General features: G+C 36.9%; 3 protein-coding genes across 7 annotated transcripts in view; 1 reads left to right on the top strand and 2 right to left on the bottom strand.

Moving 5' to 3' along the window:
- LOC119641063 overlaps positions 1-12021 on the top strand; it is a 32754-nt gene extending 20733 nt beyond the window's left edge. Inside the window, exons 8-12 of the mRNA XM_038039495.1 lie at positions 8790-8821; positions 9521-9600; positions 9665-9847; positions 9902-11716; positions 11781-12021. Of these exons, the coding sequence (XP_037895423.1) occupies positions 8790-8821; positions 9521-9600; positions 9665-9847; positions 9902-11716; positions 11781-12021 (2351 nt within the window). The remainder of the gene's footprint in view (positions 1-8789; positions 8822-9520; positions 9601-9664; positions 9848-9901; positions 11717-11780) is intronic.
- Positions 90-7514, bottom strand: LOC119641111 (fibrillin-2-like). Of its 2 annotated transcripts, none has more exons than XM_038039563.1 (4): positions 7307-7514; positions 6514-6683; positions 3058-6458; positions 90-2989 (listed from the first exon to the last, which is right to left on the bottom strand). In XM_038039563.1, the coding sequence occupies exons 1-4, from the start codon at positions 7430-7432 to the stop codon at positions 2922-2924; spliced, it is 3765 nt and encodes a 1254-aa protein (XP_037895491.1). In that variant the 5' UTR covers positions 7433-7514; the 3' UTR covers positions 90-2921. The 2 variants fall into 2 exon arrangements, with proteins under 2 accessions (XP_037895491.1, XP_037895492.1); XM_038039564.1 differs by lacking the exon at positions 7307-7514 and adding an exon at positions 7093-7204.
- Positions 12022-12265: 244 nt separating the features above from the next.
- The window catches only part of LOC119641081 (leucine-rich repeat-containing G-protein coupled receptor 4), a 74721-nt gene continuing 61773 nt past the window's right edge, over positions 12266-25213 (bottom strand). For all 4 annotated transcript variants that reach the window (XM_038039516.1, XM_038039515.1, XM_038039512.1 and 1 more), the window contains 7 exons: positions 15818-15955; positions 15619-15759; positions 15485-15550; positions 15254-15397; positions 14821-15188; positions 12962-14758; positions 12266-12896 (listed from right to left, as the gene is read on the bottom strand). In XM_038039516.1, the coding sequence (XP_037895444.1) occupies positions 12547-12896; positions 12962-14758; positions 14821-15188; positions 15254-15397; positions 15485-15550; positions 15619-15759; positions 15818-15955 (3004 nt within the window). In that variant the 3' untranslated portion in view covers positions 12266-12546. The remainder of the gene's footprint in view (positions 12897-12961; positions 14759-14820; positions 15189-15253; positions 15398-15484; positions 15551-15618; positions 15760-15817; positions 15956-25213) is intronic.

The following is a 25213-nucleotide window of genomic DNA, read 5'->3' on the forward strand; positions in this document are numbered from 1 at the left end:
AGTGCAAACTTGTGCGTATACTCACACGCAGCAAAGAAAAATTCTTCATATCGCCCAACTTCCGCAAAATTTTTCAAAAACTAAGGTAGTAGTATATGTATACGTATATAAATATAACGCGTATAAGTATACATATTATACGCTAAATACTTATGGATTGATTTATGTGGACATAACACGTAATTAAGTAATTTGGTCATCCGCTTATTATAGTCAACAAATATCTCCCGTCTGCTACCTTAGTCAGTTGGAGTAATAACCCTTTAGGCACTTATTTCAGCAATCTTATGGACGAACACAGGTTACAACGTTATAGTCGCGCACTTGATCTTCTTGCCTTCACAGTGTTTTTGTTTTTTGTTATATTCAAAACCACATGTGATAAGGATATATTAAGTTTTTGTGGATGTTAAGACCGAGCCATCTTTTATTATATTCGCTAAACCAAAATTATTTTCCTGAATTGATGCAACGCTATTCGTCCGTCGGTCCTAAAGTTAGAATATTAACGTTTTAGTAGGCGCATTCCAAAAACTGCCTTAATGAGCCTGTCAACAAATAGAACTGTTTTCACTTTCTTTGAAACCGATCTTTATTCTTCTTTTTGCATTACCACAAACAATCGATTAAAACATCCTGCCAACAGTGTTTTTGGTGCATTATGAGCAAAAGGAGTGTCCATGCTGCCTATAGACTTTTTATGTTCAAATCTTCGGTTAATATGAAATGCGCAGAACTATTTCAAATATCTATTATGTCTGCTAGATCATACATTTTCAGCCTCTATTTCATCTGGCTGTCCACTACGGTGTTTTAAGGGATCATGCGGACTTGTTTAAATTCTTTCAGTATCTCAGATAGGAACGTAACTTCGCCTTTATATTGGGCAGGCACCTTTCAAATCGAAACATTCTATTACGTAAGGGCGGTCTCTAAATGCTTACAAACTCACTAAGAGCACTGTTAATGGTTTTTTAAAATATAATTAACAATGAATACCATTTCTGAGATATTCTTATATGTACTCTATACTTTCTTATTTCGTTACGCCTTGCGCGGCTTTTAACTTTGGGGTTGTATGCGACTTCTAGAAGAATGTCAGAGAGACTCGTCATTCATTATACCAATCGATTCAGCGTGGCTTTCTGAATCAACTTGAGCTTGTTTGTCCAACATGTTGTGGGTCTGTTGTTTGTACAAACTGTCGAAGCCTTTTTCCTTATTTTTGTCATAAAGCACCAAAAAATCAATTTTTTGGCGATTACAGGCTTACGTTCATTACATTGAATGATCTTTCAATATAAAATATTAAAAAGAAAACTTTGTTCCCATAAAAAAGCCTTTGGAACAGATGTATGGGAGTAAGTTCAATGAACGAACATCCAATCCAAATTTTACAGTTCGGTTTAATTAATTAACTATTTAGGGATTTTTGTTGAAGAGTTTTGAAAATTCTTGATTTTTCGCATATAACGGTTATTTTTAAATGCCACGATGTCGTCTAATTTCAATAGGATTTGTCCTCCGGCCACAATACGTCAATCTAACAAATTTCGTGGAAATATCCCAACAATGATGACCTGTGGATTCGCGACATAGTAAATGAGATGGTAAATGAGTACAAAAAAGGACATTAACATTTTAAAAAAAATAACACTGCCAAAAATAAAACAGCAGAGCTTCGCCATTATAAGGAAGTCAAAGCAAGCTTCACCGCCGTTGAAACTTTTAAAATATTACGATTATCGAAAGTATTCAAGGCACATCCGTAGTTATATTATTTTAATAAGAAACTGTGCGATTTTGCTACATTCGATAACAAAAACTATTTTCCAAGGCTGCCTATACACTAACTGTAACAGATGTATTAAAAAACTAAACTTGGGATGAGAATGAATAAATATATCCTTTCATTTAACGACTTCCAAAAGATGCAAGCAAAAAAATGAGTGAGAACCTTGAACATCCGTCCTATGACACATACAAATAAAACTATAAACTTTTAAAGAAATCATAACGGTTTTAATAAATGTAAACACATCAGTTTTGCAATGAAATTATAATTAGGCTGGTACTTGCATATGTTCGGCGTCTCTTGGTAAGATGCAAACAATATATTCAGTATATTAAATTTAGCCGTTAAGACTTTTCTACTCACTGCTAAATTTTTTTACGAAGAGCGGTAAGCAGTAGTGCAAGCCTTTGTCACATTAGTTTCAAATCGTATTTTCATGAAATGGCTGGTTACAAACCACCACTGCAAGGTTCGCGCTTTTTAAAATTAAAAAAAAAAAAATATTGCGACTAATGTTTAGCTTATCTTGAAGCCTGCCCTAAGAATTTTCATAAGTTGTAAGGCCAGATAATAGAACCATGTAGTTGAACAGAATGGATACAAAATTGTGAATTTTAGTCCATATATTTAATTCTTAAAGTTAAGCTGATGCGATCTATATACGTTTTGAGAATGGAACTCATTTAGCTGAAGTAGGTTTCGACTCGTTAATCAAAATCGTTATAATAATGAACAGATACATAAGTGAATAAATATATTATGTACGTTGCAACGCCATTCATGTTCCTTAAAAACATCTTTACTTCAAAGCGTATTGCGTTTAAAAATTTCTTATCGAAAAAGTTGCGTTAAGTCTTTTAAGTCAATTCTTCAAGTGTTTTTTAAATATTGTCTTAAAACTAATATTCACCTTTTTGTTTCAGGTACTCCTGAGTACTACAGCGAACATTTTTTGGACCGTAGTCACATTATGGTGTATTGAATACATATATACATATAAACATACATATATTAACTAGAAGGATGCATTTATATCGATTAATTTTGCTTCTATGTAATAAATATCCGTTTTTCGAAACAACAGCACAGCACAAAGAGTTAAAGAAAAAAAATCCTTGCTAAACAACTATACGTTATTGGGGGATCTTATTATATCAGCATTCTGCGATAACTTCACCAGACCGAATTCATTCTCTAAAAAGAAAAGAAAAACCAAACCATTAAGGACGCTATTACAAATCTCCTAGTTTGTTGATAGGCACCTTTCTTATCAACATTGTAAGAGACTCTACGAATATAATAAAACATGACAAGCAATACAATAACGGCTAAGAGTAGAGAAATTAGAGCAAACGTCCAAAGTAACTTAAAACGCGAAACGAAGAGTTCGTTGTGGGTATCGTTGAAGCTAATAACACATTCGTAAGGCTGATCAGGATGAAAAGAATAACCGTCGAAACATTGACAGTTTTCAGGACTAAAGCAATATCCGTTTTTGCAGCCTAAAGGATAATTGCAAATAGGCAAACAATATAACCAAGTGTCGTCCTCATAGAGCTTAAAACCTTGTGCACATTCACAAACGCCGGAAGCGCAAGTGCCGTTCACACATGTGCGGAAGCACTCAAATTCAAAAAAATTCTGTCGAGGCGTAGAGTTCTCCGCCAGCAATGTAGTAGTAATCGTTTCATCTACACATAGATTGGAATCGTTGTTGGCGGGAGTGTAGCCTTGTAAACATTGGCATTTATTTGGTTCAGTGCACACACCATTAATACATTCTGGCACGCAGCTAGCTACACAATTTCCCACAGTTTCCAACATTATGTAGCCTGGTAAACAATCGCAGAGTTCTGCTCCTTTGCAAAAGCCATTTTGACAATCCGCGCGGCACGGCTGTTCGCAAATTCCTTCCTCTGATTTCAAAAAACCCTCTAAACATTGGCATACTTCGGGGGCAATGCATATCCCGTGTTTGCAATCATTTGTACAAATAGGCTTACATACATCATCGTGTAGCTGATAGCCTGAATTGCATTTACATAAGCCAGGTCGAAAGCAAACGCCTTGTTCGCAACCGCTGTCGCAAATGGGGTCACATCTTTGTTTGTTATTCGAATTTTTTCGATACCCTTCATTACATTCGCATTCGTTCGGACCCACACAAAGACCATCCTTGCAACCTTCTTCGCAAATAGGTTCGCAAAAACTGTTTGATTTCTTTGCGTAACCGTCCAAACAGTGACATGCTCCGTTGCTTAGGCAACGACCGTTTTGACAATTGGTTTCGTTGCACTCAGGAATGCATTGAATGTCATTGTTAAGTGTAAGCCCGGGCTCACAGATAGGCTGGCAAATAAAGCTCTCCTTGAGCTCAAAGCCCTGAAAACATTCGCATATATTAGGAGAGACGCATTTACCGTTCAAACACTCTTCCTGACAAAATGGTTTGCACTGGTTATTTGAAATTTCAGAAAAACCGTCGTAACATTCGCAAATGTTAGGAGCTACGCATTTCCCGTTCTCGCATTCAGGTTGACAAATAGGTGCACATTCAGTCAATGAGACTTCTGAGTAGCCTTTGTAACACTCACAGGTTCCGGGAGCTATGCAAAAACTATTCAGACATTCTGTAATGCAAACTGGCTCACATGCATTCAAAGTGTTTAGTTGAAAACCTTCATTACATTCGCATCTCTCTGGAGCTGCACAACGCCCATTAAGACATGTTTCCGAGCATACGGGTTCACAGGCAAATTGGGAAGACTTCCTGTAACCAATAAAACATTCGCAGGTATTCGGAGCAGCGCAATTACCATTCGTGCAATTCCTCTCACAAATGGGTTCACATATATTGGATTCCTCTGCGATCTTATATCCAGTGCTGCATTCGCAAGTATCGGGAGCAATGCATTTGCCGTGAATACAACCATCTCGGCAAAGGGGTTCACATATGTTCGCTGCTGATAGTTCATAACCTAGGTAGCATTCGCAGGTATCAGGAAGAACACATTCACCGTTAATGCAATCTTCTTGACAAACAGGTTCGCAAACATAAGCGGATGTCTTAAAATAAGCCAAATTGCATTCGCAGGTATTTGGCGCCACACATTTTCCATTTAAGCATTCATGGTCACATACCGGCTCACATACGTTATACGCAGACTTAAAGTATCCCAAAAGGCAATCGCACGTATCAGGTGCCACACATTTACCATTCGGGCAATCATTTCCGCAAACAGGCTGACAATGGCAGGCCAGTTCGCAAAAATTACCGATACAATTAAATATGCAACTGTTATTCGCTGTGTAACCTTTGTTACAAATGCATTCGCCGGGTGCTATGCATTCGCCATTGGAACAGTCCCCCATGCAAATGGGTGCGCATGTCCCTGATGTTGTCAGAGAATAGCCGGCGTCACATACACAGCTGTCTGGAGAGACGCACTGGCCGTTTTTGCAACCGTTGTCGCAGACAGCTTCGCAAACGCTAGGAGATATTAGACGATAGCCCATGTCACATTCGCAGAAATCTGGCGCAATGCAACGACCATTTTGACAGATTTCTTTACAAATTGGTTCACAAACACTTTCAGTAGACCTAGTGTAACCAGCATCACATTCACAAGTGTCTGGGGCGACACATAAACCATTAGTACAATCATTTTGACATACAGGCTGACAGAAATTGCTGTCCATATTGTATCCTTGTAGACATTCACACATGTTCGGTGCAACGCATTTACCATTTGGGCAACCGCTTTCACAAAAGGGCTCACAAGTGTTAGGTAACGCAAGCACATAACCAGAATTGCATTCACACACTCCCGACGCCCCGCAGTATCCATTAAGGCAATCTTCTGGACAAATGGGAACACAAATATTTTCCGTAGAAAATTTATAGTCTGGCAAACATTCACAAGTATTCGGCGCTGTGCAAACGCCATTCGGACATCCCCCTGTGCAGACAGCTTCGCATGCGTAAGGATTTACTTCTTTGAAACCTTGAGAACATTGACATGTTTCAGGGGCAATACATACGCCGTTAATGCAGTTATTTTTGCAAAAGGGCTCACAAGTATTATTTTTCTCTTTTCGGTAGCCGCTGATGCATTCGCATTCATTTGGTCCAATACAATTACCATTCTCGCAAGGTGGACTACAAATTGGTTCGCAGGTTGAAGCGGAAACCTTTTCATAGCCGGCTTGGCAAGTGCAATTATTGGGTCCTATGCATAGGCCGTAGGGACAACCGCTTTCACATACAGGTTCGCACACATTTTCAGATGACATTTTATAACCCTTCTTACATTCGCATACGTCAGGAGCCACACAGTTGCCGTTCAAACAACGATTTTCGCATACTGGCACACATTTGGAATTTTTGGTTAACTCGTACCCTTTGTCACATTCACAGATTTCCGGAGCTACACAATGACCGTTTAAGCATTGGTTATTACAGTGAGGTTCACATTTGTTTTCAATTGACATTTCGTAGCCCACATTGCATTCACATTTTCCGGGCGTTTTACAAGAACCATTTTCACAGTTATTGCAAATAGGTTGACATATGCCAGCGCGCAATTCATAGTTTGAGAAACAAGTACATTTCCTTGGAGCACTGCAGAAGCCATGCTCACATATGCCACATTCGGGAACGCAACTAAGCATAAAATGATTACCAATAATTTCATCATTACCTACTCTCGATTACTTACCGGTACTTTTGTACTTCACTGAATACTTTGTAGCCAGGAAAACATTCGCATTGGTTGGGTTTTACACATTTGGCGTTCACACAAACTTTCTCACAATGCGGAATGCACATTTTGTTGAAATTCTTGTAACCCGGACAGCAAAATTTTACAGTTTTCGGTATATAACGCATCTAAACAAAGTGATACAATTCATTTCATTTATTCAGCAATAGCTTCAAGTCTGAAAAACACTTCATATGCAAAATAGCAGAATAGTTGGGAATATTAGGCCTTTTCGCGGGACCTTACTTTTTAAGGTTGATACTTAGTAAGCGCTAATTTATTGACTTTTCAATAGTTATAATCACAGTGAATATCAAAGGATGTTAAAAAGCTTAACAGCATCATTTATGCTTAAGAAAGCCAGGAATTGAATTATTAACTTTTAGTCTTGCTTAATAAGCCTCATATTGTTGCATTATCTATTTTAATCACTCTTAAAAGCTCGCTTGTTTATGATAAAAAATTCGCTTCCGTATTATACTCGTCATATATTTAGCCAGTAATATTTCTATGTCATTAATTTTTACTCTTACGTACATGCGCGAGTTGCTTAAAGATGATAATGTACTCAGACTACGCGTGTCTCCGTCATAATCAGCAACAACACCAATACTACTATCTTACTACAATGGAATACAGAAGTTTTCTGTGTTTTATCTTTCACGGTTTTCTTTTTCCTTTAATTGACATATTTCCTTCGTTCCCCCTCTCTCTCTCACTCTCTCCTACTCTCTTTCAGTCCCATTTTTACCTGTGTTACTTGTTTGCCGTTCAATGTGGCTACCACTACAGCGGATCGCCGTACTTGTTTAGTGCATATCTGAGCGAATGCCAATGAAATGTGAATTAATGAAAGCGTAAGTTTTAATATTAACATGACTTAATATTCTTTTTTATTTTTCAAATCAACTCTACATGAAACGACTTTCAAGCTATAATGTTCAAATACAACTATAGTTTGATTTTCAATTTTTGCAAAACTGATGCGAAATACATTAACTTAATAAATGCTGAGTTCATACTTCTTTTGTATTAGGCTTCGTTTTTTCTCCATTAAATTCATTCCCTTGTTTGCATTTTTTGTTACTTTTTATTTTTTTCTTCTTTTCATTTTGTATTCTACGCAACAGACATCCGTTGATACGGCTCTCTGCCATTCTTTATATGGGATTTCAGAAAAGTAGAAGAAAACGGTCTTATCGTTATAGACGATATGGCACAAGCAAACATTTGTTATTTACATTTATATATGTAAGTGTATAGCAAATGCGTAATTAGGGACTCCTTGTAAAGGAAAAAATTGCAATAAATGCTCTCTCGAATCTATAACGATCTGTAATGGTTCACTACGACTATCAATATGGGCTCATTTTAATGATTACTAATCCGCCTTTGTTTAGTGCTTTATCATATTTAAACGTTTGGCGCCTTGTCTTGTTTCATAAAAGGGAAACTTTTGAATTTTTTTTTTTTTTTTTTTAATATGAATGTGTCATAATGCGCGGAAAAATATAGAATTGTAAAAAGCTAAATAAAAAGAACAAATTCTCATAGTATAAATATTTTATCACTTATCCACTCAATGAATTCCTACTGTATAAATCCAAATGAAAAACAACACATGAGTAAATAAATAACAATTCAAGCAAACTTGGATTAAAGGTCAGTAATCACTGCGAAAGAAATGTGGCGCGCATACTATGAATTCCAATGAATGTGATATAATTAAAGGCATCGTGATTCCAAGAAATTTAGAAATCGTTCCATGCTTGCTTTATTGTAACAGCTGCAACAATAAAGATATGACGAAATTATATACCCCTTACGGTAAATTTAGGAGTAAAGCTTGGGCAGTATATCTCATATAATATCTAAAATATTAGTGACATCTTTGTCGCATTCTAATATACAGAACTCGATAAAAACTTACACAAAACTAGCTTCTCCAACTTGAGTTTCCTGTTCCAAAAAAACACGTCGTTGCTTTAACTTCAAAATAAGAAGAAAAGAAAGCACACTACAAAACTCCTGAATGTCTTGAAGTAAAATAAAATGTAATTTTCTAAATAAACTAGTAATATATATATTTTGTCTTTTTTTCGCTTTTTCTATTGTAATAACAAGTGTTTTTCGTCTACCATTGGCAAGATTCTTTTTATTTATAAAACAAAAACTTCGAATCTTTTCAATTTTGACTCGATTATGCAGAATTGTTTGAATTCTGTATGTTATAGAACTACACAGACCTATGTACGACTTTTTTTTGGTAAGTATTTGTATTCAGTTTTTTAACTTCTCGTATGGATCTTCATTAACTCGTTTTTCTAAAAGTTCAACTCAAGCTATCACTACTTTAGGACAATGAAAATTGCCATAAATGGCAAAGTTATGACTTAATGATGACCGCCGCTGATCAAGGAGCACGCTCTAATATGCATTTGTGAACATTATAACCTATAGGAAAAATTGATTATTAATGGGTTATAATGGTTATTAAAAGTTACTTCAAAACGAAGATAAAAATCATAACTAATTAATTGCTTTCTTCTTATCGAGCATGAAACGTAGTTGAAAATTCTTCAGATTAATGAATTATTAAATTAGACAATCTATTTTGGCTTGAACAATGACTTATTTGAGTCATTTATTTGTCCCTCATTCCTTTCAACCTGTGGCGTTGTATGCAAAACATTTATATTTAAATAGTATAAGCACTTATCTCTGAGAAAAAGTTCAATGCATTTTTTCTCTGCAAGACATAGACACATCAAATGCAATAAGCACAACCCTGCGCTATATGATAAGCCGAATGCACAGAAACAACACCATAGACCAGCAACAGATAAAGTGTCTTGGAATATGGAAAAAAGATTCAAATTTTTTTCTTGAAATCAATTCAAATGAAACAGTAAATAAAAACAGTTTTGTAAGACAAGAAGAAAAATATTTTCGTACCGTATAAAAGATGTTGAAGTTAATAATAATATTATTTTTGGTGATGGTAGGATGGATAGGTTCTCTTTGGAGTTGTACAGAAAAAGTGCCGTAAGTACGATAAGTTTTAACTGGTAGTAAATATAACTGGAAATGTAAATCGTCCATGATCTAGAACGACCAAAGTGCGTGTCGCTTTGGTAACTATGCGTAAATACCCATTAAGCTTAACTAACTGCACAGAAGGCAGTGATTGTAAAACAATGGATAACCCACTAGTTTTGCGCACAGTACGTGAAACTTACACAGATATGGAGGAAGTTTGCTGTGAGGGTTATACAAGAAATCCCAGCACCGGGTAAAGTTCTGTAGATTTCATTAGCTTAGCTTTCTACTATTTTCACTCTTTCAGCAACTGCACGCCTTCTTGTGTCGATTGCAAAACTGGGACATGTTTGCGACCTGACGTTTGCATGTGTTCAGAAGGCTACAGTAATTTACGCAATCGTTCTATTTGTGAGCCTTCATGCACGTTATGCATAAACGGTGTATGTACGGGTCCTGAGCAATGTACATGTTTTCCGGGCTTTAAACTGCGCAACGATAGTGGGACGATCTGCGATGTCGATTGTTCCGTCGATTGTACTAATGGCTTATGTAATGCTCATAATATTTGTAATTGTAATTACGGTTACGTCCGCAATGAGACGTTAGGCCGTTGCGTGCCTATATGCGAAGAGCCTTGTGAAAATGGCGTTTGTAATAAGCCTAATGAATGCACTTGTAATCCTGGCTATGTCTTGGATTTGGGTAGCTTAGGAAAATGTGGGCCTACTTGTACCAGCGGCTGCGCAAATGGTATATGTGAACGCCCAGAAATATGTATTTGCCGACGAGGTTATGCCAACTTCGCGAATGATATCTCGCTTGGTTGCATGCCTGTTTGCAATAATAAATGTGTTAATGCTTTTTGCACAGCACCTAACGAGTGTACTTGCTTTGAAGGCTATGTCTTTCGCAATGGATCAAAGTCGTCCTGTGAGCCCACGTGTTCCAAGGATTGTGAAAACGGATTTTGCAATGAACAAGAACTTTGTGAATGCCATGAAGGCTATCAAAAAGTTGAGTCACATCGTTGCGCTCCGGTTTGTGATAAACGTTGTGTAAACGGTTTTTGCTCAGCTCCTAACGTTTGTAAATGTAATGATGGTTTTATTAAAATTGAAGAGAATGAATTCGCCTGTGTACCTCACTGCCCTAAAGGTTGCAAAAATGGTAATTGCACGGCTCCAGGCATATGCACTTGTAATCATGGCTATCAATCATTGCTATTTTATTACTGCATACCAGTTTGCACGAAACCCTGCTGGCATGGAACTTGCACAGCCCCAGATACTTGCCACTGCTTTTCCGGCTATAAACCAAATGCACTTTACGCGAATCAATGTGATCCCGTTTGCAATTTTGATTGTGGTCATGGACGCTGTATTGCTCCTGGCTTGTGTAATTGTGATCCAGGTCATCAATACTTCTGGATGACTGGCAAATGTGAACCACATTGTTCGCAGAAATGTGTTAATAGTATGTGTGCAGCTGGTGGTGTATGTCAATGTTACGAGGGGTATCGTATGCGTGAAGGCATCAAGAATATATGTGATCCCGTGTGCCAATTGCCTTGCATAAACAGCAAGTGTGTAGAACCTAACACCTGTGAATGTTGGGAGGGTTACGAAGACACCAAGCGCAGCAACTTGTGTATAGCCCGCTGCCGTCCACTATGTGAAAACGGTCGTTGTGTAGCACCAAACATGTGTGAATGTGACAGCGGCTTTAAGGTTACAAATGCGAGCGCTTCTCACCGTTGCCAACCGACTTGTCAGCAGACATGCATTAACGCAGAATGTCGTCAACCCAATCTGTGTGAATGCTTAGACGGTTATCGTTTTCTCAACGGTAGCTCCGTAGAGTGTGAACCGGTTTGTGAACAATCTTGCGGCCATGGGGTTTGCGTTGGTCCGAATATGTGCAATTGTGAATCGGGCTATATTCTGCAAATGGATCCAGACACAGGTTTCCCTAGCTGCGTCGGCTTTTGCAATGAATGGAATTGTCGTGGTGGGTCTTGTGTGTCATCCACGGAGTGTGTTTGCCCGGAGGCTTGGCTTTATAACGCTTTGCGAGGCATGTGTCTACCCGACGATCTATCTAAAGAGCGTTTAATGAAGAGGCAAGTATTTGAGTGAAGCCGGAAATCTTTGAGATAGTCCGAAATAATTTTATTTCCCCTATAGCGGCGTTTCGGTTTCGCGATGGACGATTGCAGCTATAGCTATTATTTTATTTGCTATATGTGTTTTGGCTTTGATTCTTATCTTTCGCGAAATAGCTAGGCGACGTGTAACCGGTAAACAAGTACGTTTAATTGAAAACCCATCTTTCGGCATCGTTATGCCTGACCAATGCGGTTTGCGAAATTTTGTTAATGTTGACGATGAAGAAGAAACCGACACTACGCAAGAGCTTTACAGCTGAGTTTTTTAGTTTGAGAGCCCGCAACTGATTAGAACGTATACACGTAGTATTTATTTCCCGTTGCCTTAAAATTACGTAAAATAAATATACAAATATAAGTCTGAGAATTAATTTTTATCTGCTTTTCTGTCACGGTTTTTGGGTTATTTATTGTGGGCTTAAGTTCTCAGAAACATATACATATAGCTATATTTAGGTTAATAAATATACATATATATATACTATATATATATATATATATATATATAAACAAATTTTTACATACGCGAAAAATAGCATTCTTTCTCATGGTTTAAATTAATGAGTAAACAAATATCTGTAACTACAATTATGATTAATACTTCTTGGTTACTTTGCAACATATCGAAATTAAGATAGGCGAAGTGAATAAAATAAACGATTGACAATGTGGAACTTAATCAAGTTTAACTTGAACTTTGTCGAACGTTTGTTTATCTACAAAAACTCTTCCGTGCTACCTCTGGAAAGAAGTGCTGTTAAAGCATCTCGTAAATTAACGGCTCATCATGGCGGTTGATGATCTTTGGACGGTAACATGGCGGATGGCGGTGTGGAAGAGGTTGTCATCGTTGGCGTAGTAGGCGTTGAACTGCGATGACTAGTACCCGATCCGAGGGAAAGTATTTTATTGGCCTGCAAAGCGTTATAGAGACTACTAAGAGCCGGATTCAGGCCAGAATCTCCATCCTCCATAATAACCGAACTATCAGCTGCCGACGGTATAGTAGGCAGAAATCTTACGCCCAAGCGAGGAGGGGAAGAATCCTCTTCCTCTTGTACGGCTTCTTGGCGTACCAAGCGGGGCTTGGATACTGTTGAGGTAAACTGGTGAGCTTGAGTCTTATTACTATGGGCTTTAGTAAAAAAAAAGAAAAAATGCATTTAATTGGTGGCTAAAATTTCATTATAGACGATTTACTTATGATAGCTGGCAAGGGCGTGGAGCTGCCACCACTCGATCGTGACAATCGAAAGGTGCTTGTACTGGCTGTGGTCGCAGAAGCTGAAGAGTCATTACGTGAGGAGGACAAATTAGAGTCTTGTGAAGTTTTCCTTGTTATTAACCAAGCCGAGTGTCTTCGACGATTGGTATCCATTAATTTCAAAGGTATATTGCACGTGTGTGCATGGCCATGTCCCAAATTTTGCGAACCTGAAGCTGCTCCATTACGCCAACTAGATGAGCGGGAAGAGCAAAAATTCTCACTTGAAATAGAACTAGCACGCATTTGCTTCCTCTGCTTAATTTCGGCAAACTGATATTGATAAGAATCAGTTTTCTGACCTCGCGTGCCCCTCAATCTGCGGCTTTCCAAATTGTGTGCAGGAGATTTCTGACAGCAGCGAACACAACATGAGCAGTAACGGAATAAGCGCTTCCACGAACGGGACCATGACGAACCTTGTTTTTCTTGTATACGATGCCACTTAGGCATTTCACTTGGCATCATACGCAAGCAACGACATCCAGGTGGATGTACAACGGGCAAAAGGGGAGGTAATTCCTTAGGCAGGCGTTCACTTCCAATTCCTTTCCTCGTCAAACCAGCTGCTCCTCGAGTAACTCGAGCTTCCTCAAAGTGTTTACATAAGGTAACACAATCTTTTTTAAATTGCTTTGTCATGATAGCGTAGAGAAAGGGATTGCAACAAGAGTTTAATGGTAAGATGAAGACAGTAAAGATTTTAGCTTGTTCCAACGAAATCAGTTGCAATCCAAATATAGCTGTAATAGAAAAGAACGCAATAGGAGACCAGCATAGGAAATCAGTAAAAACAAGCAGAGCCATGCGTTTGGCTATACGTGAATCGTTGGTATTCCAAGCCTGCGAACCTCGTATAGCCCAATACATTTTCAAGTAACAACCCATTAGCGTTAGAAAAGCACAGCCGTTTATAATCATCAAAGCTATAACATAAGTAAGGCTAGCTATTCCCGTTGTGGTTTCAAAGGGTAAGCATACTGCAAATTTGCGATAGTCCGAAACACCAGTTAAAGGTAATACGGCCATAATTAAAGCAAACGACCAACCAACGATCATTATGTAGGAAGCTTGCCTTAGAGATAGTCTTTTGTTTAGATGTATAGCATGAGTAATAGCATAATTACGCTCTAAGGTGATTACAGCTAAAGTATACACCGATAATTCGGAGGATAGAACGGCAAGAAAACCCGCGATCTGGCATATCATTGACATTTGCCAAGGTATTGCAAACATTCGAAACTCGCCTAAAGTGGAAGCATCCACTATAGCCAATATTCCAAGATACACGCCCATAAAAAAATCAGCTGCTGCCAGATTGCAAACTAGAAAACGTGGCACATCCATTTTGGAACGAGAAAATATCAAAACGAATACCACAGTCCCATTGCCCAGTAAAGCAAGTAAGAAGACAACCCAAACACCACAACGCAAAGTCCACCAATCGAAAAGATCCGCACAGGGTAGAAAAGGACCGGGCATAGGTAGGCACTGTATACTACCCGGATTCAGATCCGTACCCAAGTTAGCAAATAGACTTCCTGAACCAAAAGTGTTAGGCGAATAGGTAGAGATAGTGGTGGCAGAAGCTGAAGAACCAACTGGCCCAGTGGCTGCCTCTTCCTCAAAGTATTCCTCCATGTAAGCAGGTATAGTATTAGGATAGTTGAAATCTTGGCCAAAAGTATCCCATATATCATACATTTGAGACCCAAATTTTTTACTTAAGTTATCTGAAATAAGAAAAAAGGAGGCGATTACGAAAGTCTTGAAAATTGATTCATTTAAAACTTACGCAGCTGCGGCCATATGTCCAATTTACTATTATTCCATAAACTCATGTCAAAATCGGCATCTGAAGGGAATAGAACGGTTTCTTGAACTAAAGGAGGCTTTTTACTTGCTGACATGGCCACCAGTGGTATAAAAGGACAGCAATGATACGCATACGATAGTATTAAAGTCTGTATACGGGGAAAAGTGTCGGGCGAAGGAAAGTTTCTCAATTTTGGATTATTAAACGTTTTCAAATGCAACAAACGCTGCAAACCATTTGAAGGCAATTCGGGGAAAATATTGTTACCGAGATTTAAATCTTCCAAGCTACTAAAAGCAATGAAAGCGTCCTTATGTATATAAGATATTTGGTTACCCTCTAGGTCTCTAAAATAACGAATATGTAAAATGATAGATAAGGAGAAATTTTAAATATTAAGATGAAAGCTTACAATAGTTGTAATTTACTTATGCCAAGAAACGCGTCCTGAGTTATCATCTGTATACGATTGTATGACAACAATAAATCGTGAAGCTGTTTTAGGCCGTAGAAGGGACGTCCTTGTAAATTTTCTATAAGATTACTGGATAAATCTCTTAAAATGATAAGATATATATTTAAATACATAAATATATATAATTTTACAAGTCTATTTTTTTAACAAGCTTTCTTTAATACTTACAACAGTCTTAACTCTCTGCAATTACCTAATATTGGAATGCGCTGTAGGGAATTGGTTTTTAACTCTCTATATTAAAAAAATAGAACTATTTCTCTTTTTCTCTTCAATTTCTTTTTATGACTTAGTTAACTTACAAACTTTTCAGTCTTGGCGATTGGCGGCATAAATTAACTGGTACGTCAGTTATCCCAGCGCGATCTAATTTCAGAATTTCCAATGTAAAGCACCCCTCTAAATCGGGAAAATTTTTCAAAAAACGTACGTCAGAAAGTATTCTAGAAAAAAATTTTCCTAAATTATTTTTTCTTTTTAAAAAGCTTAGGAAACTATTACAATTTACGCAATTTGGTCATTCCTCGCAAAGCCAAAGGCATCACACGTGCTATAGGATTAGCACGCAAGTCTAAAATTTGGAGACTCTTTGGCAAATCCGTATTGTTTATCCACCTTAAACGATTGCTTGTTGCAGAACTAGGAAAGAATTTTTTATTAATTTTAATCCGCACAAAAATGAAAGAAATCATAAAATGGGAATAGAACGATTATTATTGTATCGTAAGTAGCACTCTATCATATGTAACCGTAGTGTTTATGTAGTATTTACGAAAAGCGAATTTTTTATCTAACCAGCCCCTCAGCCTATGCCCTCTATGCGGTAATCTGCGTACGTTCAACTTAACAGTCGTTCTGACTGTTTCACTTGCAATCTCGAGTGAGAATGCCGAAAAAGCCAGAAGCGCTGGTGAAGGGCTTGATGGATGCCAAAATATCCTTTATCTTTTTGCGGAACGTTTGTTCTAAATATTTCTATTTATTTATTTTATTTACTCATCCATGAAACTCAACTAAAACAAATTGACAATCGAGTTCAATTGACTCTTAAAGTAAACCTTAAATTAATTAATATTAAAACCTAATATAAGTATAATAAAACAAATAAGAAGAAAAAAAAAGAAAAAAAGCTTGTACACAATTAGCATAGAGCCACACCAACAATCAGTACAGGACCAAATTGCAAATGAACCTCTAAACCATCGCAAACATGCACAAGCCTGGCAAACGATAACAGTAAACAACAATTAACTTTCGAATCATAATGACTTATTAAGGTTAAAATTTAGTTTAAGCACGACATCGGTAAATCGCGCATATTAATGTTGCTTAAAGGACTTTAAAGAGTCCGATAATGAGAATAAGTGATAGACGTCATTTAGAAAAACAACAAACAAGTTTGAGCGGGTTAAACAGCTTGTAAATGTAATTACATTGACTACGATTAATCAAGATAAAGGGCCTAGAGAAGCGGTTAGGGACATTAAAGCTTATCTGACTAAGTAATGCGGGCGAATCAATAGTATCTTTTATTTCTTTGATTAAGAAGGAAACGTCAAGAAAAAATTTACGTTTTTCAAGTGACGGTAATGATAACGGAAGCAACATGTTTTCATAAGGAGGAAGAGAGGCAATCGGGTCCCAACCCAAATACCTAAGGACAAACAGCAGGAATTGCTTTTGAAGAGATGCAATTGAATTAAGATAGCACCTACATGAAGGAGACCACAGAACAGAGGCATACTCGAGTATAGGTCTAACCAAACACATGTACAACCTTTTCGTAATGTAAGGATCATCAAGCGCCTTGGATCACCTCTCTATAAAACTAAGCGCGGACCTAGCTTTACTTAACGAGAGCTCAATATGCAAATTAAAACGTAACCTATGCTCAAACATAACGCCTAAATCTGCGAACAAATCGACGTCCTCCAACCTGTGCGAATCAATAAAATACTGAGTAGTAAATGACTTCCTTCTTGCGAAAGAAAACTTCTTACATTTATTTAAATTTAGTTTCAGAAGATTCAACGAGCTTAATGCAACCAAATTATTCCAGTCACTTTGAAGCTAGTGTGATTGCAATTCTACGGAGAAGGCACAAAACAGTTTCACATCATCAGCATACATTAATATCTCGATGGAGGTAATCACCGATGGCAGATCATTAATGTATAAATTAAACAAAATGGGTCCTAAGTGGCTGCTTTGAGGAACACGGGGAATTCATCTGAGGTGATGAAGAAACCTGAATGATCTATTGTGCAGATAAGAGCGTATCCGTTTCAATAAATAGAGAAGGAAGCCAGAGGCTTGAAGTTTAAAGATGAGTAATTTATGATTAACCAAATCAAACGCTTTACTAAAATCAGTGTATATGTGACAAGTAAACTCTAACAGATTGGTGAGTGTAGATCTTCCTTTTCAATCTTCCTTTCCTCGTTGGAGTTGAGCAAAATACGATTTGATGGCAAAGGCCAAATGTTGAGTCACAATTCGCTCGAACAGTTTAGACAAGATACGCAACTTGGCAATGACTCTGTAGTTCTCTATAAGTTGCCTACTTCCATTTTTGTGAATAGGAATAAGGAAACAAGTCTTCCAGTACAAAGGCAAAGCACCTAAATTCAAGAACTTGTTAAAATCTTTGAGATAACATCGCATAGCTCGCCAGCACAAGATATAAGTACATTTCAAAAACGTCATTTTCAGAAATAACCAAATTAGGAATTGAAACCAAATTAGTTAACAGATATGCTGTTTGCTGATAAAACGGAATTAGCGGTCGATAACTTTTATCGGAAATATTCAGCAAAGAGATTTCAGGTTTCAATATCATTCGAGCACTCAGAGCCGTTAAAAGAAACATCCGAGAGATTTATGGAGATTGTTCTTTTGGACTTAACAAACTTAAAAAAGCATTTAGAGTTAGCAAACAGAAAGGATTTAATAACCTGAAGGTATCTGCATTATTATTGGTGGTTGAGGAAATTAATTCCATGCCTTGCCGCCGAGTAAGCGAAATATTCGGAAGCAGAGCCACTTTGCCAATATTTTTTGAAAAGCGTTTTTTCTATTCTTGTGATACTTAATTGTTTTATTAATCCACGGGGGACACCTGCTTCGAGGTCGGGACTGCTCGATCGAAACAGATGCAGAAATAGCAAGATTTAAGATATTGTAGAACGATGACAGTAACAATACTTTCAATACTTCCAAGTGAGAAGCATAATATGTGAAAGATGAGATTTTGGCAGCGAAATATTGATTTATTTGAAAAAGTTGAATTTGGAACATTAAAATAGTTCAACGAACCGTCATGCTTGTGATGAAAGGAAATAAACATTGCTGGATGATAAGGATCCTCAGGTAAACTAAAAGGTGGGCAACGATTTACACTAATCTCCGGGAAATTGGCAAAGCAGAGATCAAGCTGTTTAGCATTACAATTAGAGTCACGGTTGTATTGAACTAAATTATTATCAAATAATTCGTTAAAGAACACAACAGCTCTGTCAGATATTGAAGTAGGAATCAAACAGCCAGAACTATCAATGTAACACCAAGTGACTTGAGGCAAATTGAAGTCACACAATGACTATATCGGTGGGTTTAAATTGCTTGGCCACTTCGCAAATGAGGGCGGCCTGTTTCTTATATATAGAAATATCCGAGTTTGGGGGAATGTAGGAATAGGTCACATATAAGTGCTTATTAGGAAATTTCGCTCGAATGGCGATAAAATCAACGTCGGGAGTAGTGGGAAATTCAATTGAATAGGAGGGGACTGCCGCAGATATGTCAATTAAAACACCGCCATCATTGCGAAACAATCGGTCATTTCTGAAAACCCGAAACGAATTATGGAAAAGTTCCGACGAATGTAGAACAGAGCAACGATTTGCCGATGTTGCGAGTTGAGACATTGCAGATTGGGCTTAGTTTTAAAGAGCTATGCTAATGTGGTGTATATCCATACTTCGCAAGATATTCGAAAGCAAACGAAAAGTAAACTATTGGTCAGAAAAATTTTGGCAATAATTTTTGCACATCATTTGAAGTTTTTTGAATAATTTATCGTTGTATAAATATATGTATAAACCATGAGATTTATGTGCAGGTTTAAATTTATCTATAAAAGTAAAAGAAAATGTGTCTCTTAGGTACTCCCCAAGTAAAAAGATTATATACCAGAGGTTGAACCTTTTATATTCATTACATTTCTCTTAAAGCAAGGAAAAACATATACGATAGTTAGATTCGGCTATGGACGAATATTCCATACCATCCAGCTTTAGCTTAACGATATGGTTGTCAGCCAGGTAAGGTCAACTGAACATGGGAAAATAATATATTCATCACTTTATTGTTCGCTTTTTCGGACAATAATATGCAAAGTTCTTCAAAATAGCTTGTTAAGGATTTATAACGCTCTCGAAGAGTAGAAGAATATATATGTGACAGCTCAGTTGCAATACGATTGACTGCAAAACGATAAAGTTGCATGGCAACAAAAATACTTTTTAAGATTTTTCAATCTTCGCTGAACTTCCATAGCGAACGCCAGCACTTTTTTCCGTCGGCATAACCTTTATAATAATTTGATTTTATAACGGTTGCCAAACTTTTTCCTAGCCTATTAAAATTATTTTTAATAAATTAGATATTAGCAAAAAACCGATCCGGTGCTAACTTAATGCTTTTTTGCTTTTCTAACTGTTTAATAAAAGAATAATTTCATCAAAACTTTTTAGTGTGCAGAAGAGAATATTTTATAAAATTTTGTTTAAAAATTTCGGAATGGCGATGACACTTGGTTTTTGGTAAAAAGTAGAAAAAAGCATCCCCACAGCATTCAGAGTAACTCGTGGGAGTTCTAACTGAATTCGAAAAAAATGGAATACTTCGTCTTAGTAATTGAGTACAGCTTGCGATTGGACGAAAAATTTAACTAAAAAAAATTAAGTTTGAATTTATAGAAAGAGTGTATACAAAAAAGCACAATTTTCGGTAAAATTTTTGCCATGTATAAACTAGGCTGCGATCAAGGAAAATATAGACTTGATCAATCATTAAACAATCGTATTCAAAACAAGTCTAGATAATTTCAATACGATCAGATAATTTGGTTCTGAGTTTGTAGAAAGAGAAACAAAATTACAACAAAGTATATGCGAATCTGCTAAAAATTATGCAAGTTTGGTTGAATTTTCGTCGCGTTACTGAAACAAAACAAATGCAAAAGGCTGCGTGCACTTAATTTATGTAATACTAGGTGATACTACATGAATCGCAGTCTCAATAAATGTTAACCCGCACTTAATACATAAATTGCTTGTGATTCATTGTTCTTTTTTTTAAGTGTCCAGCTGCATATGCCTTTATAATAAGAACATGTTCAACCGAATTATTTGCTCGTTATTACTCCGTTCCTGTTCATGTTTTCATTTTTTGTTTTTTTTACCAACTGTGAAAAAATATGTAATGTCAATACTTAATAGAAAATAGTTAATAATATAGTGTTTAGGGGACTTCGTTTACGAGTGGACGTAAGATCGTCAAACTATTCTTTCTTAAATAGTTTAGAAACTTTTACTTTTAAGGCCATTGCTTTTTTCCATTTATTATTAAGGGCTTTTCATACTGCCAAAGTGATTTCTGTGGTTTTTGATAATCAATGAACTTTAGCAATGTGCTTGCATCTTTCAAATCAACAGAAAATTTTTAAGATTTTTGTGTAAAGAGCAAAATAAAACTAAGCCATAAATTAGCAATTCAAGAACAACGTTATTATATTTTTCTCGCGTTACTTTGATAATTTTTGGTTTTTTCTTTAAAAGCTTTAAATGTCCCACAAAGAGTAAAGAGTGGAAATTTAATTGATACAATAATAAAAAAATGTAAGTAAGAAAATGTTATTGCCTTCGTATGTTTTGGAGAACGAAATTAAATTCAGAAATTGAAGAAAAAAACATAAAAAACGCACACAAGATGAAAACAATTCTTGAAATTACTGTTGAATAGTTATGTAAAGAATATAATTAGACGATGAGAAAAGTTGCACACTTCCCGTTTGACTATTTCTATATGTTTTCCTATCATTTTCCTCTTCACTAGAGTTATTGTTTTATAAAAAAAGATAAAATTAAAAGCTTTTTGCTGGGATATGGGTAATAATAACCCCGTGGTGTTCGTGTACGTACGAGTATTTATTTATTTATCTTTTTGATAATTACAACATTTTAACTGTATTAAACATGTGCGTAAGCGAACACCACCAGTCGCTTGCATATTATGTGAATTTAATTTCCCTTTTGTTTGCTGCTTCTTGTCAATTGTTTATGACCGACCAAAATTATTTGTATGGTTATTATCAAAAAATTTGTGTTTTATGGTTAGCTTCGGTTTCATGCTTTCTATGTAGAAAGCGGTTTGGTGAAACTTCATACTGAGAAATATGGTTTTTGAAAAAAGAATTTCATTTACGATTAATCGGGAAAAAGTTTAAGTGAGTTGGAAAGTTTATTTTATTAATCTCATTTAAATTTATTCGCTTTTCCACTAAAAATATTTTACACCGAATATATTAGTTTGGAGAAAAAGAAATCCATTATTTTTATATGAACTTCAGGACTTTATTTAACATGCTTCGGATTGTCAGATTTGGGTCAAATATGCACCGTTTTGTTGCATGATTTGTTGCCATTTGCCAGGTAACTTCAAAATGCCTCTCTCATAGAAGTCGTGGTCTCTATTTGCAAAAAACTCTAGTAGTCGATTTTCACAATCCTCCCTAGATTCCAATTTTTTATCATTAAAGAAATTTTGCAATGCAAGAAAAAGATGATAATCGCTTGGTGCCAAGTCCGGACTGTATGGCGGATGCATTAAAACTTCCCAACCAAGCTCCCGAAGTTTCTGGCGAGTCACTGTAGATATGTGTGGCCTAGCGTTGTCCTGGTGGAACACGACACCTCCCCTGTTGGCCAATTCTGGCCGTTTCTGGTCAATCGCTATCTTCAAACGGTCCAGTTGTTGACAGTAGAGAACAACTCATAATAAATAATCCCCTTCCAGTCCCACCAAATGCATAGCAAAACCTTCCTGGCCGTTAGTCCTGGTTTGACCACCGTTTGAGGTGCTTCACCGCTCTTTGACTACGATCGTTTTCGCACAGGGTTATCGCATGTGATCCATTTCTCATCTCCAGTCACCATCCGTTTAAGAAATGGGTCTATCTCATTCCGTTTGGCCAAGGCTTCGCAGATGGAAAATCGATCCATCATGTTTTTTTCTGTTAATTGGTGTGGCACCCAAACATCGAGCTTCTTTTTGAATCCAGCTTTGTGTAAATGGTTTAAAACTGTTTTATGGTCGATTTTTAGCTCCTGGGCGATGTTACGACTGCTAACATGCCGGTCAACTTCGATCATTTCTCCGATTTTATCGACATTTTCGACGACCGGCCTACCTGTGCGAGGGGCATCTTTAACATCAAAAATTCCTGAACGGAATCTACGAAACCAAAATTGCACATAATTCGCTGTTACAGTATCGGAACCATAAACACCATTCACAATTTTAGCCGCCTGGCTTGCATTTTCGCCTTTGTCAAAGAAAAACTGTAACATGTACCGAATTTTCTCCTTGTTTCACTTCCATTTTTAACACGCTGTAACTCACAACTGACTGCACCAAACAAAAAACAGCAAAAGGAATTTTTTTTACTGCGAAATGCACAGTATGTAAATGTACAGTATCGGAAATTGTTTGATCGATACTTTACCGGAAATCTATCAGTGCAGCCATCTACCGAAAAAATAATGGATTTATTTTTCCCCAAACTAATATATGCGTCACATTATTTCTAAAATAATAATGTATTTTAACAGTGCGCAATTTTGAATGGATAAAGTCAAGGACCAGTGTTGTTGCGTTACATTAACTTGAATAAAATAGTTTATATGCATGCGTCGCCTCAGCGACACGAAAGATACAAGAAACAGTCACAACAAAGTCGAAATCCGCAACGAATGATGATGTTGGGACCGACTTAATATCTAGGAATTATATTTACAAAATTAATTTAAACAAATTACCATTTCATTGCTTACATAACTAAAAAGCTAACGTTGGTATACGTATTTACGTATACACATGATATAGAGCAGTCAGTCTCTGAGCAGTGGAAGCACAGTTATCAAACAATTAATCTACAACAATCAATTTGCGAGACTCGGATACCGAATAAACTCAACCGTAATATTTTGTGTTTGGGTTCACAACACTATCGACTTATCGAGTAGTAAGTTTACGGCATTCAGTAGTGTATGCCAACAAATTTGGCCACTCCCCATGCGCTGTGGTCGTATTTTTTATTTTGTGTACAGAATTTTTTATTTAATTGCTTTATTGCTTCATACAGTTTTAAAGCCTAATTAATTATAAAAGCCTTCAAATTTAATGAAATTTATTGAAATCTATTGAACTTTTTGTTGTGGTATGCATTGTGGGTAGCATTTTAGTTAGCGATCAGCACTTGGTGCTCTCGTCAGGAACGCTCTTTCTTGTATTTGCGGGTTGTTTCTTCAAAATAACTGTGTTGGTTGGTGGCGTGTACACTTTTTCTCTTTGTTTACAGTGTTTCCGATAGTGTGAAGTTTGCATTTGATTTAAGAGATCATCTTTCAACAGGTGACAAACTTTTGTTTTTCCATGTCATGTAGAACCAAAACAGTCCCTAACTCTAAGCGGCTACCTATTAGCTTTTGGAGCGTTTCTATGATACGAAATGTGCAGGTCATGCGGTGAGTGTAGGAAGCGGGACATTGACTTTAATAAGTTTTTAACGCAAACAATACTCGATGAGTGTTACTATCTAGAGCACTGATCTTCTCGCCTAGCCTGTAAAAGACTAGCTCATACTGTAACATCCGTTACTTCACTTCCGTTTTCGCATAAACCTCATACGTTCATTCATTGGACTGTTGCATCCTTGCCGAAGAAGAATATTAAGGTTTTCTCTGCCGTTGGCTCAACTCAGTTGGTAACATAAGTTACAAATAAGCTGGGAAGCCCTCATCGTTTTAGCTGCGGTGAAATGGCAAAAGTATCTCCTCTCAGTGGGTCAGACTAATTTGTCTACATCTCCAAACAATATTAAAAAAAATAACAAATTCGCTTCTCTCACTGGCCGTTCGGATGTGTCTGCTGGTCGCCATGCTGGGCAAGTGGCACGAGCTGCACAAGTAAGCGCAATAACTCCCACTATCTTCTCACCAACTCAAAAATCTCTACCTGTGAATCTTACTGTTCCTAATATGGTTAATGTCTGCTTGACGGCAGCACACCTAGAAAGGCAGTATTCGGGTCAAAAGTGGCCTTTGTACGTCTGAGGATAACATAAAAAGTTCCCTTGCTGCGAAAGTTCCATCCGTCAATTTGAAGAGTGTTACCATTTTCAAGCCCTGTCGCCGTTTAAGATGTTAGTTGCGACTGAAAACATTGTTTTAAATAAACCATTATGGCCAGCTGGATCTTTAATAAACGAATGAAAACTCGTTCCGCTTACGACTATTTTGCCTATTCTGCTGCAAGGCGTAGATTTAATTACATCAACCACCAATGTTATTGCAGATACCTTCAGTTGGCAAAATCGTCATTGCTTGTTAATCCTAAATATTTTTTTAAATTTGTCAACTTCAAAAGAGAAGTCTCCATATAACCCTCGCATGTTTCTTTCAATGACTCTGAGTCCTCTGATGATATTGAAATCTCAAATCCTTTTGCTGAATACTTCGAAAAATTTTTAAAATACTAATTCCGATTCTACTGTCAATCTAGCTCGGTTTTCTCTAAAATATAGCTCTGCGATGGGATCTCATCATGTATACTTAA

This window comes from Glossina fuscipes, unplaced genomic scaffold (assembly GCF_014805625.2).
Source record: "Glossina fuscipes isolate IAEA_lab_2018 unplaced genomic scaffold, Yale_Gfus_2 142, whole genome shotgun sequence".
NCBI lineage: Eukaryota > Metazoa > Arthropoda > Insecta > Diptera > Glossinidae > Glossina > Glossina fuscipes.

What these genes read in the sequence shown, in the direction of transcription:
- LOC119641111 (XM_038039563.1), bottom strand. Translation starts at nt 7,432, where the DNA reads ATGTTAATATTAAAACTTACGCTTTCATTAATTCACATTTCATTGGCA. An exon ending in AGTGAAGTACAAAAGTACCG is followed by an intron (nt 6,459 to 6,513) that starts GTAAGTAATCGA and finishes TTTTATGCTTAG; the next exon opens with TTGCGTTCCCGAATGTGGCA. An exon ending in TTACAATGTTGATAAGAAAG is followed by an intron (nt 2,990 to 3,057) that starts GTGCCTATCAAC and finishes TTTTCTTTTTAG; the next exon opens with AGAATGAATTCGGTCTGGTG.